Here is a 16,178-nt window from a genome sequence, read left to right on the forward strand (position 1 = left end):
GGTTTAGCATTCCTAGAACTAGTGCTAGTAGGATTAACAATTATACTATAAATACCTATGACCTCTATGTATTCTAGTAAAGCTTTTATTATTGATAATTGAATTTTGAAAATTAATAGAAAATTGAGAATTGTTTCTCTTCTCCTTTTGAGAAATTGAGAATTGTTTCTCTTCTTCTTTTGAGTGTTCTTTGTGGTTCTACATCACCGTGCTTCAACCAAGTAAATCCAAGATTCTTAGAGAATCTTGGATTTACCTAAAATAATATAAAATTTAGAAGATTAAAATGAGCAGTGTAGGTACATCAGAATCCACAAATTGAGAAGTAGAGTTTATATTAAATGGCAATTTTTGGCATCAAAATGACTGCTGAATATTTTACCTAAAATAATGATAGAATAATAACTTTCTTCATGTTAAAATGAAATGAAGAAGAAAAGGGAATTAGGATTTCTACATTACTGTGTGATGCAAGACCTTCAATTCAACTACTGATTTTAGAAGGAAATTTAGGAAGTAAAATTTACCTGGAAGTTGGTTTAGCATTCCTAATTTGTTTTGGTTTATTATTTTATTGCTTCAGGATTCCTAATACTAGTGCTAGCAGGATTAACAATTATACTATAAATACCTATGTCCTCTAGGTATTCTAGTAGAGCATTTACCATTGACATTTGAATTTTGAAAAATAACAGAAAGTTGAGAATTGTTCCTCTTCTCCTTTTGAGTGTTCTTTGTGGTTTACATCATCGTGCTTCAACCAAATAAATCCAAGATTCTTAGATTGTTTGGCGAGCGTAATGGAATAAATTTCTTATTCATCATTGTGCATTTTGATTCCACTAGATTCCATTTCACTTCATTATGTTGAAGCGAACATTTTACTTCTCTTTCTTTTTTACTTGCATCTCAGAGATCAATGAGAGCAGGAGATAAACCTTATTTCAATTATGGGTATAGCATAATGAAATTTCATATATGGACGTGAAGCAAGGCATATATTTAATGCAGAATGCCTACATTGCTTTTTCATAGTTACTCCCTTTTGAACCTTTCCTGCATGTACTTCTAAAAAATTGAACTCGTGTCAATAATAATAATAATAATAATAATAATATACAAAAAAAAAAAGAGAACCCATAAGATGTCCAGTTATCATAGATCAGAGATTAAAAGTGTACCATTTTATAAGTAATGTCATGAAATTACAGCCTTCTTGTCCAACTTTTTCTCAAGTATCAAGTCATTAATAGATGAGACATCTGAGATATTGTACTGGATTATAATTATTCCCTTCATGATTTGAAGAAAAATATATTCAATTTGTGTTGCAGATGGGTAATCTTATCTTACCATTCACCACTTAATTCTCAGGCCCTCAACTACGTCATTTTTATTCTTCTAATTCAATGATTAAAGAAAGTGTGCAATGATCCTCATCCAGTGAACAATAATAGGAACTTCTTTATCTTACATAATTGTCTAAGATTAAGCTAATTGAACTTATGGCATTTACAGCCCAGTACTTCAAATATCAACTATTGTTTCATATGCAGCATAACATATTTTAACTGGACAGGGAGGGTACTTTAAATAAATCAACGACTGTGAAGTAATATGAATAAACCAGCAATCATACCTTTTAAATTGTATTAGAATCCAGCGGAAACAAAAGAAGTAATTCAAGCAATCATTCTGCTTGAAATAGTTGTGCAATGGACTGTCTAGCAACTCCACCAGCTGCCACGACAATAGCGAAAATTATGACACAGAGTCTCACACTTACCATTCTCATTAAAAACAATTTAATCAACATAGAATTGAGACAACCTCTTACAGGCACAACAAAATAAAAATGATAAGTTACCATCCATAACTGCATTACATTATAAAACAGAGGCAGGTACAAAATCATAATCAATTAAGCCAAAAATACAGCCAAATGATGATAAAAAAAGAAAAAACCCAACTTTTGGCACATTTCAATTTTAGCCAATCTTTTTTATCTTGCCAATTTTACGCTAACCTTTCATGTCAGTAACAATTTCAGCAATTGCACCCAAATTGATCCAAAAAAAAAAAAAAGGAAAGCTATCAAGTCAAATAAAAAGGAGGAGGATGAGATGAGGGAGCTAAATTGCCATTTTGAATTAAAAATTAATATTTTATGGATTTATTAATAAAACAATAACATTTCTTTTGTCAATATGAATTTGATCGCTAAAATTTAGGGTAGAATTAATAAAAATCAAATGTTTGGCTAAAATTGATATTTTGTGAAAGGGTTATGGTTTTATTGGTCATTAAGCCGCCAAAAGCCCTTCTAATTTTTTAAAATAGAGGAGGAGGAGCTAAATTGTCATTTGAATTAAAACTAATATTTATTTGACTTATTAATGAAATAATATATTTTCTTTTGTCAATTTGAAATTGACTGCTAAAACTTAGACACAAAATTAAAATGTTCGGCTAAATTTGATATTTTGTGAAACGGTTATGGTCTTTTGGTCATTAAGCTGCCAAAAGCCCTTCTAATTTTTGAAGGAAAAGAAACAGAATCTAAATATCAAGGTGAAGAATCAGTAAGAGATGAGATATTCATAATATGGCTTTCATAACGTTAAAACACACACACACACACACACATAAATAGACTACCTTAGATAATGCAAAAAGTTGAGAGCGCATGCCACTTTGGTCACGATTGAAGTTGGGTCCAAGACGTTTCATCAAAGCCACAAAACACCAAAATGATTCTGATTCATCCTCCATCACAAACAAAATTGGAGACAACAAATCACTCATACCCTGTGAAACAAGGCCAAAAACATGTAAGCAAGCAAAGGAAGAGAGCAACCAGACTATCTCCCAAACAGGTATGAAATTTAAAAAAAAAAAAAAAATCCACACATGCATTCAGCACATGATATAACAATAATTAAAATGCTAAAACTGTTTACTATCCTCAGAGGGAATATGGGATGGCATTAAAGTGACCGACAGCTAAGACCAAATGAACTTCAACCATGATATGAAAAAATTATTTACTGCTTTCAACATGATACAAGGAGACAAAAGATACTACTGAGAAAATGATCTATAATGCAGAGCAGACAGATTAGACACTACAATATGAAGGGAAAGGACTAAAAAGCTCTAGCAGTTACCATTGCATGAAAATTTTCTAAATGCATTAATATATGGGCCATATGGCCTCTCCTGAGTGTAATTATTGACACTGATCAAAATGCAATGAGTACATCATACAATACTTGCAAGTCTGTAAGAATGAAGTTGCTCTAGCAGTTACCATTGCATGAAAATTTTCTAAATGCATTAATATATGGGCCATATGGCCTCTCCTGAGTGTAATTATTGACATTGATCAAAATGCAATGAGTACATCATACAATACTTGCAAGTCTGTATGAATGAAATTCTGAAAAATAACCATCAAAGCCAAAATAATGAGACTTCAAAATTGTAAAAAGTAAAACAAATGGTATCTATCTCCAATGAAAACACAATAAATGAGAAAAGTAATCACCTGACAGTAGCCGAGATCAAAGTTATAAAAGCAGTATGTCGATAGAATATCACACAAGACATTCAAATTTGGATTGTCATCCCCATCATAGAAAGAAAGTGATCTATCCGTCCTCACCTTGAGACACATAAGAAAATTAACAAAATTAACTCAAAATTGAATTCATAAGTAAAATCAACTAGAATAAATATTTGGAATTTCCAAGTTAACTGCACTAGCTTTTTGCATACCACATCTTTGTCTATAAGGCCTTTCATTTCCCTAAAATTTGGAAATATCTTTGCCTGTTCAGGAGATATACCCTGCTAAAGAGGGGAAAAAAAAAGTAAAATAAGCTTCTTCATTGGAGAAACAAGAATGTCATACCAAAACGCATTTGTCATGCCTGAACAGGATAATGCTATCCCTATGCACTTGTATAAAGTGATGCATTTATCAGATTATATCAATATACTAATCAGCCTAACAAACAAAAGATGCTTAGTATATTGAATATAAAATGTCAATTTGCCTTTAGTACTTGTAGAAGTAATTTACGTGAGAAGTGCACATATAACAAAAAACATTGAATTCAACTTGTAGTTACTTTCCCACTCTTAGCAATAAAGTTTCTATTATAGCCCTCAGATATCTGCATAGGGCTCCAATTATCCTGGATCAGTAATGTTTAATTAAATATATTGCTCTTACTCTTAGTATACAGTTCACTTACGATATTTATATTTGTAGATGGATCATGATGAAGAAAAGCACATTAATAGCAGAGGCAAATTCAAAACACATGAGATGTCTCATGGCATCTGAAATCTCCCCATCCCAGCAAGGAAAGAAGAAAAAGCAACCATTCAAATCTTCAGATACATTAGGCAGTAACATATGAAGGAAGAGATCTATGATTAAATAAACCAAGAATTATACCAAACCTGCCATTTTCTTTTTATGGTTTCGTACTCCAACTTTTTATGGTACCGAAGGCATTCCCTTTCTGCATATGTTGAATCATATGCATGATATCCCAACAGAAGTGCCCAGACCTACAGTCATTATCAAGAGTTTGAAGAATGAGAATGATATTAAGCCAAAAATAGGATCTCTTTTCTTCAAACACCACAAAGTACAAACCTCTCTCCTAAATACGTGCTCAACTCCTCCATAGAATATTCTCTTTCTTAAAGCTTTAGAATCCATAACCCGTCCTTCAGAATCCAAGAAAGTGGCCCACTGCAGATAATAATATTAGAATAATGACGGAAACAACATATAAAGATCCATTACAAAAAAGAAAAATTCCTCCTCCATAGTAAATTGAATAAAAATGTAACACCCCAAAATTTTAAATTTTATTATTTTATGAGCATTTTTGGTATTTTAATTTTATTTAAATTTTAGGAATTTTTTTGAGATTTTTCGGATTTTAAAAATCGGGTTCGATTTTCCGAAAATATAAACTTTGATGATTTTTAAAAATTAATTTAAAGACCACGTGGCAAAACTAAAAATATATTTGGAGTCTACGAATTTTTCTGAGTTTTCTGAAATTTTTTTGAAATTTTTGGACCTCGTTTTCGGTCCCGAGGCAGAGTAAAAATTCAAAATTTTGTATTCCGAATCGAACCGGCCGAATCGAACCGGACCGGATCGGACCGGTCGAATCGGACCGGCTCCTTTTTCTTCTTCTCTTTTCTTCCGCGCGTCCCGACCTCCTCCCCTTCTCTCTCTCTTTTCTCTCTCCTCCCTCCTCCCCTTGCCGCGCCGCCACCTCCCCTGCCTCCCCACCTCGCCGGCGCCCCACTTCAGCCCTCCCCCACGGCCGGCCGCCGCCTGGAACGCCGGAAAACGGCCCCAGAAACAACGCGCAGCGCGCGCGCGACTCCTTGGCTTCCCGGCCAAAATCCGGCCACCAATTGGACCGGGTCTTGTGTCAAAAATCATCTACTCGTCGAGAGCTTTCCATAGACACCAAGAACACCGAAATCCATCGAGCGGTTTGTCCAATTTTTGCCCGGGAAGTTTTAGCCCATTTTGACTTTCGGGCTAGATTTCTCGCAAACCGTGAATCCCACGAGAAAACCGAGAGTACCAGAGCGCTCCACTCGTCGAGAGCTTCGCGGCGAAATAAATTTCGAATTTTTCCGACACCGTTTTTCGGTGGGTCCCATGGAACTTCGCAGTGTCTTTTCGAGCATTAAATGAGCTTAGAAAATTCTGAAAAAATATATGTACTAACCACCGTGTCGTGGGCTTCGTGTAGATATCTTCAATTCGCGGAAATTCGACAGTTGCCCGGGTCTGTGAATTTTCGGCTAGACAGACCCGTTACTGGAAAAGTCTCCGAATTGGACCGAGGTTTTGGCTACCCCCCATTGTCAGACGTCCCGAGCGCGTCCCCGGAGTCAGAATCGGCAAAGGTAAACCCGAACCTTACTTTTTCGTAATTTTCTAGTGCTTAAATAGGATTAAAAATTCATAAAATATTAGTGGTAGCTCAGAAAATTATGATTCTTTTTGCAATAGCCTAGTAATATTGCTAAGGACCGCGGGGAAAAATTTTAGAACTTTTAGAGCTTATTTGGGTAGTTTTTGAAAAAATGATCAATTATAAGGACTAAATTAAAATTTTACATATTGTGATGGATGACTGATTTGATGGGCCCAAGAGGGGCTGTGTGATGTGATTGAGTTGTGGATATATGGGTTGTGAATATAGAAGTGTGTTTTGAGCCCTTTTGCAGGTTGGGTAGGTCCTAGGTATAGGGGAGACTCTGCCGGATTTTCGGCACGACTTAGGACGTACTTGGTCTTTTCTTGATTTGTATTGAGTCATTTGTATTAAATAATTGTAATGTAATTGTCAGGTGAGCCGGGACAGCCTTCTTCCTCCGCCCAGCCGCCACAGTGACCGTTGTCAAGTCTGTGAGTAAAATATTAATTTTAATTATAATTTCACTATTATTATATGTTCAAGCATGCCCATGCATCACTTATATGTATATATCTATGTAGATAAACTTTAGGCACGATTTATATTGCATTCATAACTATGAAAGTGCCATGTATGTTGTTGTGGTAATTTGGAGCAGTGTGATGTGGTGTGGACTATGGATAGGATGGGTAGACACGGCTTGAGATCTTAACTGGGACCCGGTCCTTCGGGGTAGACACGGCTTGAGTTCTTCGCTGGGACCCCGATTTGGTTATTAAGTGGAAGTCCGAGCTGAGTTCTTCGCTGGCACAGTTGGAATTAAGAGAGTTTGTATAGGGGATCAGCTCCCATATATATATGATTGATATTGCTGGGTGTGTGAGTGCTCCAAATTACCTTTTTGATGTTATAATATGAAATTATTGCTGGTGTTGCATTTCACTCTACAGGGTGCATTAGTTTTAGATAGTTATAGAGATTATGGTTAAAATTGATATTTTACTCTCTGAGTCGAACGCTCACTCCTGTTCAATATTTTTTTCAGGCTACAGGAGGATTTTATTGTGGTTAACCTGCTTTTCTCCTTCGCAGGTTGTTTATCAATATTTGTGTAATTTTATTTACTCCTAGAATTTCCGCATGTGTTAGAAGTATTTATTTGATTTTGGTCTGTAATATTATTACCATGTTGGACCTGTAAACGTATAATGATATGCATATTTGATGGACTGGATGAGGGAGCTGAGCTCCTATATGTTTTTATGACGATATGAGTATGTGGAGGGTGAGCTGAGCTCCCCAATTGAGTATTTACTGTGTTTACAGGTCGGGTGAGTCAAAAACTCCCCGTTGAAAGGTCCATTTTATGGCCGGACTCTGTCCGGTTGATTTCTTGAAATTGGGCCCAAAAGGGCCTTAGAGTTGGGGTAAGTGAATAGTTAGGCTTACTACGGGCCTCAGGGGCTTTAGGCTGGCCCAGGTCCTAGTGCCGGTCCGGCCCATAGATTGGGTCGTGACAAATGTGGTATCAGAGCCTAGGCTCCAGATTCATAGGGAAAAATTGTCTAAGTGTTGGGAATAGTCTACTAGGAGTCACATGCGGAAAAATAGGGTCCACATTCGTCTTGCATTGTCATATTTGCTTCTAGTTTCTACTTTATATATTGTGTGTAAATATGAGTCTATAGAGCTGTGTAATGAGTAATTTTGAATTTTGTGGGCTAATGCTGCTGAATTTCAGGAAAATGCGTAGAAGCAGGAGAGCTGCCACTGCAGCAGAACCAGATGTGCCTGACGAGGTGTCAGCACAGGATGAGGCGCCTGCCCCGAGGAGGCGGGGTAGGAGGCCTAGAGCTGTTCAAGTAGAAGAGCAGCTGCCACCAGTTCAGGATCAGTCGTTTATGGCACAGGGTCCCATGGCAGCTACTCTAGCAGGGTTGCAGAGAACCATCGATATGATGGCGCAATATATGGTCCACCCTCCACAGCAGCAGCAGTCCACCGCACCAAGAGGGAAACCTTACAAACAGATAATAAATTTCAAGAAGTTAGTGCCTGGTACTTATGATGTGTCAGATGATGCATATCGGTTTTTAGATTCCTGCAGACAGCGAGAGCAGTGCGATTGGTGATAGAAGACTTATAGAGTGTATGCAGCATGTCATGGGGCCTATGCCCAGACAATGGATGAATAAATACATATTACCTCGGATGGAGGGTTTGTCGTGGACTCAGTTTATGGAATTGTTCATCAACCGGTTTGTACCAGAAAGCTTCAGGGATCAAAAGCAGTGGGCCTTTGAGGCCTTAAGACAGAATGGCAGGTCTGTAGATGAGTATGCTACGGAATTTCTGAAACTGAGCAGGTATGCCCCCACAGCAGTATCTACAGAGACTATGAAGGTGAAAAGATTCCTAAAGGGGCTTGACAGGAGGTATGCAAACCTGGCCATGATGTCTGATCAGTCGTTTGATGTGGTAGTTGATTGAGCCAGACAGATAGAGATTAGCTATGCTGCGGATGACAGCGGAAGAGCAAAGAAAAACAGAGCAGAGGGTTCTTCAGGTGTTCCCCACATGGGTACTACGGATAGTGGTGGCCAAACTACTTACAGAGGAAGAAGCAGGAATAAGAGGAGTGGTTTTAGACACAAATCTCGAGGGTTCAGACCAGGGTAAGGATCCAGCAGTGGTCACGATTCGAATACAGCGATTACGAGTGCAGTTCAGATCCTCCTTGGCACCTTGTGCACAGTGTGGAAGAGGACATTCAGAACCTTGTTTGATGGGTTCAGGAGTATGCTTCAGGTGTGGCCAACCAGGTCACTTTGCTTGGGAATGCCCCGTATTCAGTGAGCCACAGATGGGGTCACAGGGTTCTGTTGCAAATGTTCCTCGCCAGTTGTATCCGGGTGCTTCCAGCATGGCAGGCAGTTAGTTTAGTGGCAAACATTGCCGAGGATAAGGGGGACGTGGATTTAGGGGTAGATCAGGAGGGAGAAGTCAGTATCAAGGTTCTGCCACTCAGGGTAGGGGTCAAGCTTGGGTTTTCACCCTGACCCATCAGGATGCTCAGGCTTCAAATGCAGTTGTGGCAGGTATTTTTCTGGTCTGTTCCTATGAGGCTCGTGTTTTGATAGATCCGGGTGCTACGCACTCATTTGTCTCCTCTGTGTTTGCCATGAGATTGGGTAGAAACCCTACAACTCTAGAATGCCCTTTGTCGGTAGCTACCCCACTTAGTGACACCATAGATGTAGATATGGTTTTTCCGGGTAGCCCAGTAGTAGTGAATGGAAAGATCCTCCCAGCAGACTTGGTTCCTCTACCAGTAATGGATTTTGATGTAATTTTGGGGATGGATTGGTTGGCAACTCATTATGCCACCTTAGACTGCAGGAACAAAAGGTGCATTTCCACATACCTGGTGTGGAAGAGTTTAGCTTTGATGGTGACAGGAGCGTGGCTCCATATAACTTGGTGTCAGCAATTAGTGCTAGAAAAATGTTGAGGCATGGATGCCAAGGGTATTTGGCATTGGTGAGAGATACATCTGTAGAAGGTGTCAACATGGAGAATGTTCCTGTTGTCAGAGAATTTATGGATGTCTTCCCTGAGGAGCTTCCAGGGTTGCCACCAGAAAGGAAAATAGAGTTCTGCATTGATGTTGTTCGGGGTACAACTCCCATATCCATGCCACCCTACAGGATGGCACCAGCAGAATTGAAAGAGTTAAAGGAGCAATTACAGGAGCTTTTGGACAAGGGTTTTATACGTCCGAGCACTTCACCCTGAGGTGCTCCGGTGCTATTTGTAAGAAAGAAAGATGGGTCATTGAGGTTGTGTATTGACTATAGACAGCTGAACAAGGTGACTGTGAAGAACAAGTATCCACTTCCTCGGATCGATGATCTGTTTGATCAGCTCCAAGGAGCTAGATTCTTTTCCAAGATAGACCTGCGATCAGGCTACCATCAATTGAGAATCAGGAATGAGGACGTGTCGAAAATGGCATTCAGAACAAGATATGGTCATTATGAGTTCTTGGTGATGTCTTTTGGACTCACTAATGCACCAGCAGCCTTCATGGACTTGATGAATAGGGTGTTCAAGCCGTTTTTGGACCGTTTTGTCATCGTATTCATAGATGACATTTTGGTATACTCTCGGACCGAGGAAGAACACGTGTGGCACTTGAGGATGGTGTTGTAGACTTTGAGGGAGCAGCAGCTATATGCCAAATTTTCAAAATGTGAATTTTGGCTAGAAAGCATCTCATTCTTGGGACACGTGGTTTCTAGTGATGGTATTCAAGTGGATCCCAAGAAAATTGAAGCTGTAACTGATTGGCTTAGGCCAACAACAGTCACTGAGGTGCGAAGTTTTCTGGGTCTAGCTGGCTACTATAGGCGATTTGTGTAAGATTTTTCCAGGATAGCGGCTCCCTTAACTAAGTTAACCCGAAAGAATGTTCCATTCATTTGGACAGATGACTGTGAGAAGAGTTTCCAGACACTTAAGGAGTGTCTAACCACCGCCCCTGTGTTGACACTACCTATGAGTGGTGAAGGATACACCGTGTACTGTGACGCCTCCAGAGTTGGCTTAGGGTGTGTTTTGATGCAGAATGGAAAAGTAGTGGCTTATGCTTCAAGACAGCTGAAGAGGCATGAACAGAACTACCCCACCCATGATTTGGAAATGGCGGCTGTAGTCTTTGCACTAAAAATCTGGAGACACTACCTGTATGGTGAAGTGTGCGAGATATACACCGACCACAAGAGTTTGAAGTACATCTTCCAACAGAGGGATTTAAACTTGAGACAGAGGAGATGGATGGAGCTTCTGAAAGACTATGATTGCACCATCCAGTACCACCCTGGGAAAGCCAATGTAGTAGCAGATGCTTTGAGCAGAAAATCTTCTGGCAGTTTGGCGCACATTTCAGCAGAGAAGAGACCGTTAATTCAGGAGGTACATGAGTTGATGGATCAAGGTTTAATCCTAGATCTTTCAGATGAGGGGGTATTGCTGGCTCATTTTTCAGTGAGGCCAGACTTGAGAGACAGAGTTAGAGTTTCCCAGCACAGAGACCAACAATTGATGAAGATCATAGAAAGAGTACAGCAAGGTGAAGGTGGTGAGTTTGGATTTGCCAATGATGGCGCCTTAGTGCAAGGTTCTAGGATATGTGTGCCCGATGTGGACAATCTCAGAAATGAAATCATGCGGGAGGCACACTATACATCGCATGCTGTCCACCTGTGCTCCACCAAAATTTACAATGATGTTAATAATAGCTATTGGTGTAATGTCATGAAGAGAGACATAGTAGAGTTTGTGTCCAAGAGTTATACTTGTCAGTAGGTGAAGTTTGAACACGAGACCGTGCAGGGAAGCTGCGCAGAGCTCCTATCCCAGAATGGAAGTGGGAAATGATCACTATGGATTTTGTGACTGGGTTGCCTCGTACCATGCGAGGATATGATTCCATATGGGTAATTGTAGACCGCTTAACCAAATTAGCTCACTTCTTGCCTGTGAAGACTACATATTCTGTGGCACAGTATGCCCGGCTCTACATCCGAGAAATAGTCAGATTGCATGGAGTTCCGGCTTCCATAATATCTGACAGAGGGCCCCAGTTCACTTCTCAATTTTGGAGAAAGTTGCAGGAGGCACTTGACACACAGTTGAACTTCAGTACGGCTTTCCACCCTCAGACAGACGGACAGTCCGAAAGGACAATCCAAACACTGGAAGACATGCTTCGCATGAGTGTCTTGGATTTTGGAGGTCAATGGGATGATCAGCAAGCTTTGGTGGAGTTTGCCTACAACAACAGTTATCACTCCAGCATAGGGATGGCACCCTATGAGGCACTATATGGAAGAAAGTGTAGGTCTCCTCTGTCTTGGACAGAAATGGGGGAAGCGAAGGTGCATGACGTAGATCTAGTGCAGTACACTTCAGAGATAGTTCCTTTAATCAGGGAACGATTGAAAACAGCTTTCAGTAGGCAGAAGAGTTATGCAGACCCCAGACGGAGGAATGTGGAGTTTGCAGTAGGCGATTATGTATTCCTGAAGGTTTCTCCGATGAAGGGAGTGATGAGATTTGGAAAGAAGGGCAAGTTGGCACCTCGGTATATCGGACCTTTTGAGGTTACTGATAGAGTTGGAGCAGTTGCCTACCGGTTGGAGCTACCACCCAACCTTTCTCATGTTCATCCCATATTTCACATCTCCATGCTCGGGAAATACATTCCAGATCCTTCTCATGTACTATAACCAGATGTAATAGAGCTAAAAGAGAACTTGACATTTGAGGAGCAACCTGTAGCCATAATGGACTACCAAGTGAGACAGCTGATATCAAAACAGATCCCTATGGTTAAGGTCTTGTGGAGGAGCCAGTCAGTGGAAGAGTGCACCTGGGAGTCAGAACGGGACATGCGCAGCAAGTACCCTTATCTGTTCAATGTATAATCATGTGCTTTATTCTGCCTTGTGTAAAATTCGAGGACGAATTTTCTGTAAGGGGGGAAGAATGTAACACCCCAAAATTTTAAATTTTATTATTTTATGAGCATTTTTGGTATTTTAATTTTATTTAAATTTTAGAAATTTTTTTGAGATTTTTCGGATTTTAAAAATCGGGTTCGATTTTCCGAAAATATAAACTTTGATGATTTTTAAAAATTAATTTAAAGACCATGTGGCAAAATTAAAAATATATTTAGAGTCTACGAATTTTTCTAAGTTTTCTGGAATTTTTTCGGAATTTTTGGACCTCGTTTTCGGTCCCGAGGCAGAGTAAAAATTTAAAATTTTGTATTCCGAATCGAACCGGCCGAATCGAACCGGACCGGATCGGACCGGCTCCCTTTTCTTTTTGTCTTTTCTTCCGCGCGTCCCGACCTCCTCCCCTTCTCTCTCTCTTTTCTCTCTCCTCCCTCCTCCCCTTGCTGCGCCGCCACCTCCCCTGCCTCCCCACCTCGCCGGCGCCCCACTTCAGCCCTCCCCCACGGCCGGCCGCCGCCTGGAACGCCGGAAAACGGCCCCAGAAACAACGCGCAGCGCGCGCACGACTCCTCGGCTTCCCGGCCAAAATCCGGCCGATCCGGCCACCAATTGGACCGATTCCTATGTCAAAATCATCTACTCGTTGAGAGCTTTCCATAGACACCAAGAACACCGAAATCCATCGAGCGGTTTGTCCAATTTTTGCCCAGGAAGTTTTAGCCCATTTTGACTTTCGGGCTAGATTTCTCGCAAACCGTGAATCCCACGAGAAAACCGAGAGTACCAGAGCGCTCCACTCGTCGAGAGCTTCGCGGCGACATAAATTTCGAATTTTTCCGACACCGTTTTTCGGTGGGTCCCACGGAACTTCGCAGTGTCTTTTCGAGCATTAAATGAGCTTAGAAAATTCTGAAAAATTTATGTACTAACCCCCGTGTCGTGGGCTTCGTGTAGGTATCTTCAATTCGCGGAAATTCGGCTGTTGCGAGTTTGTGAATTTCCGCCGCATGCACTGCTACACGGAAAAGTCTCCGAATTGGACCAAGGTTTTGGCTACCCCCCATTGTCAGACGTCCCGAGCGCGTCACCGGAGTCGGAATCGGCAAAGGTAAACCCGAACCTTACTTTTTCGTAATTTTCTAGTGCTTAAATAGGATTAAAAATTCATAAAATATTCGTGGTAGCTCAGAAAATTATGATTCTTTTTGCAATAGCCTAGTAATATTGCTAAGGACCGCGGGGCAAAATTTTAGAATTTTTAGAGCTTATTTGGGTAGTTTTTGCAAAAATGATCAATTATAAGGACTAAAAATAAATTTTACATATTGTGATGGATGACTGATTTGATGGGCCCATGAGGGGCTGTGTGATGTGATTGAGTTGTGGATATATGGGTTGTGAATATAGAAGTGTGTTTTGAGCCCTTTTGCAGGTTGGGTAGGTCCTAGGTATAGGGGAGACTCTGCCGGATTTTCGGCACGACTTAGGACGTACTTGGTCTTTTCTTGATTTGTATTGAGTCATTTGTATTAAATAATTGTAATGTAATTGTCAGGTGAGCTGGGACAGCCTTCTTCCTCCGCCCAGCCGCCACAGTGACCGTTGTCAAGTCTGTGAGTAAAATATTAATTTTAATTGTAATTTCACTATTATTATATGTTCAAGCATGCCCATGCATCACTTATATGCATATATCTATGTAGATAAACTTTAGGCACGATTTATGTTGCATTCATAACTGTGAAAGTGCCATGTATGTTGTTGTGGTAATTTGGAGCAGTGTGCGTGCGTTGGCGTGCGTGTGATGTGGTGTGGACTATGGATAGGACGGGTAGACACGGCTTGAGATCTTCGCTGGGACCCGGTCCTTCGGGGTAGACACGGCTTGAGTTCTTCGCTGGGACCCCGATTTGGTTATTAAGTGGAAGTCTGAGCTGAGTTCTTCGCTGGCACAGTTGGAATTAAGAGAGCTGTATAGGGGATCAGCTCCCATATATATATGATTGATATTGCTGGGTGCGTGAGTGCTCCAAATTACCTTTTTGATGTTATGATGTGAAATTATTGCTGGTGTTGCATTTCACTCTACAGGGTGCATTAGTTTTAGATAGTTATAGAGATTATGGTTAAAATTGATATTTTACTCTCTGAGTCGAACGCTCACTCCTGTTCAATATTTTTTCAGGCTACAGGAGGATTTTATTGTGGTTAACCTGCTTTTCTCCTTCGCAGGTTGTTTATCAATATTTGTGTAATTTTATTTACTCCTAGAATTTTCGCATGTGTTAGAAGTATTTATTTGATTTTGGTCTGTAATATTATTACCATGTTGGACCTGTAAACGTATAATGATATGCATATTTGACGGACTGGATGAGGGAGCTGAGCTCCCATATGTTTTTTTGATGATATGAGTATGTGGAGGGTGAGCTGAGCTCCCCAATTGAGTATTTACTGTGTTTACAGGTCGGGTGAGTCAAAAACTCCCCGTTGAAAGGTCCATTTTATGGCCGGACTCTGTCCGGTTGATTTCTTGAAATTGGGCCCAAAAGGGCTTTAGAGTTGGGGTAAGTGAATAGTTAGGCTTACTACGGGCCTCGGGGGCTTTAGGCTCGCCCAGGTCCTAGTGCCGGTCCGGCCCATAGATTGGGTCGTGACAAAAAATCTATCATGGAATGGAATATATAAGCAGTTTCTCAGGCAAGTTCTGCAACGCATAAACACAAAAATTGATCTATGATCCTAAGAAGACTCAATAATGGCAATAACCAGAGTTAAGAGCAATCACTGCAGGCTGTAGGCAACAACATGGTGATATGGTGCATATTCCTGATCAAGTTTTACATTTCTAATTGCCTGTGATGTGAAAGCATATCCCATCAAGAGCTGTGTAAGGACCTTGGTGTCAAATCAAAGAAATGATGAAAATAGACCAAGATAAAACCATAAGGACACCTCCTCATTCTCATAACTTGCTCCAAAGAAAATAGAGATTTGTGAAAGAACAATGTTCAACACAATACACCCTTATGAAATCTGCTAGCACATAAATATGCACAACCCCTATGTTTTGCAGAAAACATAGTGAAAAGAACAAGCTGCAAGCATAAGGAACACGTGCATATAATAGCTACATGCATACCCTGAGACTCAACAAAATTAAAATCAATATGGAAGGTGGTGAACACGATCTCAGAACCAGAACAAAATCCATCAGCATAAAGACCCAAATAAACAAGAGCTGCGGTTAGTTCCAGGAAATGACTGAGAAATAAATTAAAAGCCCAAAGCAGAATGACAATGAAGTGCCAGAAATAATATTCTTTCAATAGAACTGACAGTAATTGCGCTGATAAAGCGTTGATATATGCAAGACCCATCATTGAATAGTTGATAGAGAAATTGTCTTTAGGAAAGAGAGCACCTACCTCCTCAGAACCCAGGGGCGGCTGTCGTGCCTTTCCCCATACAAGTGTCAGTTTGTCAAACTGCCAAGAGATCAAGAGGAAGAATCAATTCCACATCCAAAAGAAGAAATAAATGTGTTTATTTATAAACAAAGAAAGGAAGAATTTAAAAGAAGTATGAAAGGATTCAAATTTCAAGAAATATGGTCTAAATTAAATCTTTATTGCCATTATATATAAAATTTTCCAACTAGAAAATATGAAAATTGTATAGCTCA

The 16,178-nt window shown here is 40.1% G+C and overlaps 1 protein-coding gene across 3 annotated transcripts in view; it reads right to left on the bottom strand.

The window, feature by feature from the left end:
* Positions 1 to 16,178, bottom strand: part of LOC110648260 (uncharacterized) — a 49,527-nt gene that overhangs the window by 854 nt on the left and 32,495 nt on the right. Inside the window, exons 6-13 of one of the 3 annotated variants that reach the window (XM_058139066.1) lie at positions 15,922 to 15,981; positions 4,670 to 4,768; positions 4,471 to 4,581; positions 3,778 to 3,852; positions 3,548 to 3,664; positions 2,659 to 2,808; positions 1,640 to 1,740; positions 679 to 1,068 (exon numbers count right to left, since the gene is read on the bottom strand). In XM_058139066.1, the coding sequence (XP_057995049.1) occupies positions 1,017 to 1,068; positions 1,640 to 1,740; positions 2,659 to 2,808; positions 3,548 to 3,664; positions 3,778 to 3,852; positions 4,471 to 4,581; positions 4,670 to 4,768; positions 15,922 to 15,981 (765 nt within the window). In that variant the 3' untranslated portion in view covers positions 679 to 1,016. Of the gene's footprint in view, positions 1 to 678; positions 1,069 to 1,639; positions 1,741 to 2,658; positions 2,809 to 3,547; positions 3,665 to 3,777; positions 3,853 to 4,470; positions 4,582 to 4,669; positions 4,769 to 15,921; positions 15,982 to 16,178 lie in introns of those variants that run through there. The other 2 variants (XM_058139065.1, XM_058139064.1) reach the window with 2 other exon arrangements.

This window comes from Hevea brasiliensis, chromosome 17, assembly GCF_030052815.1.
Source record: "Hevea brasiliensis isolate MT/VB/25A 57/8 chromosome 17, ASM3005281v1, whole genome shotgun sequence".
NCBI lineage: Eukaryota > Viridiplantae > Streptophyta > Magnoliopsida > Malpighiales > Euphorbiaceae > Hevea > Hevea brasiliensis.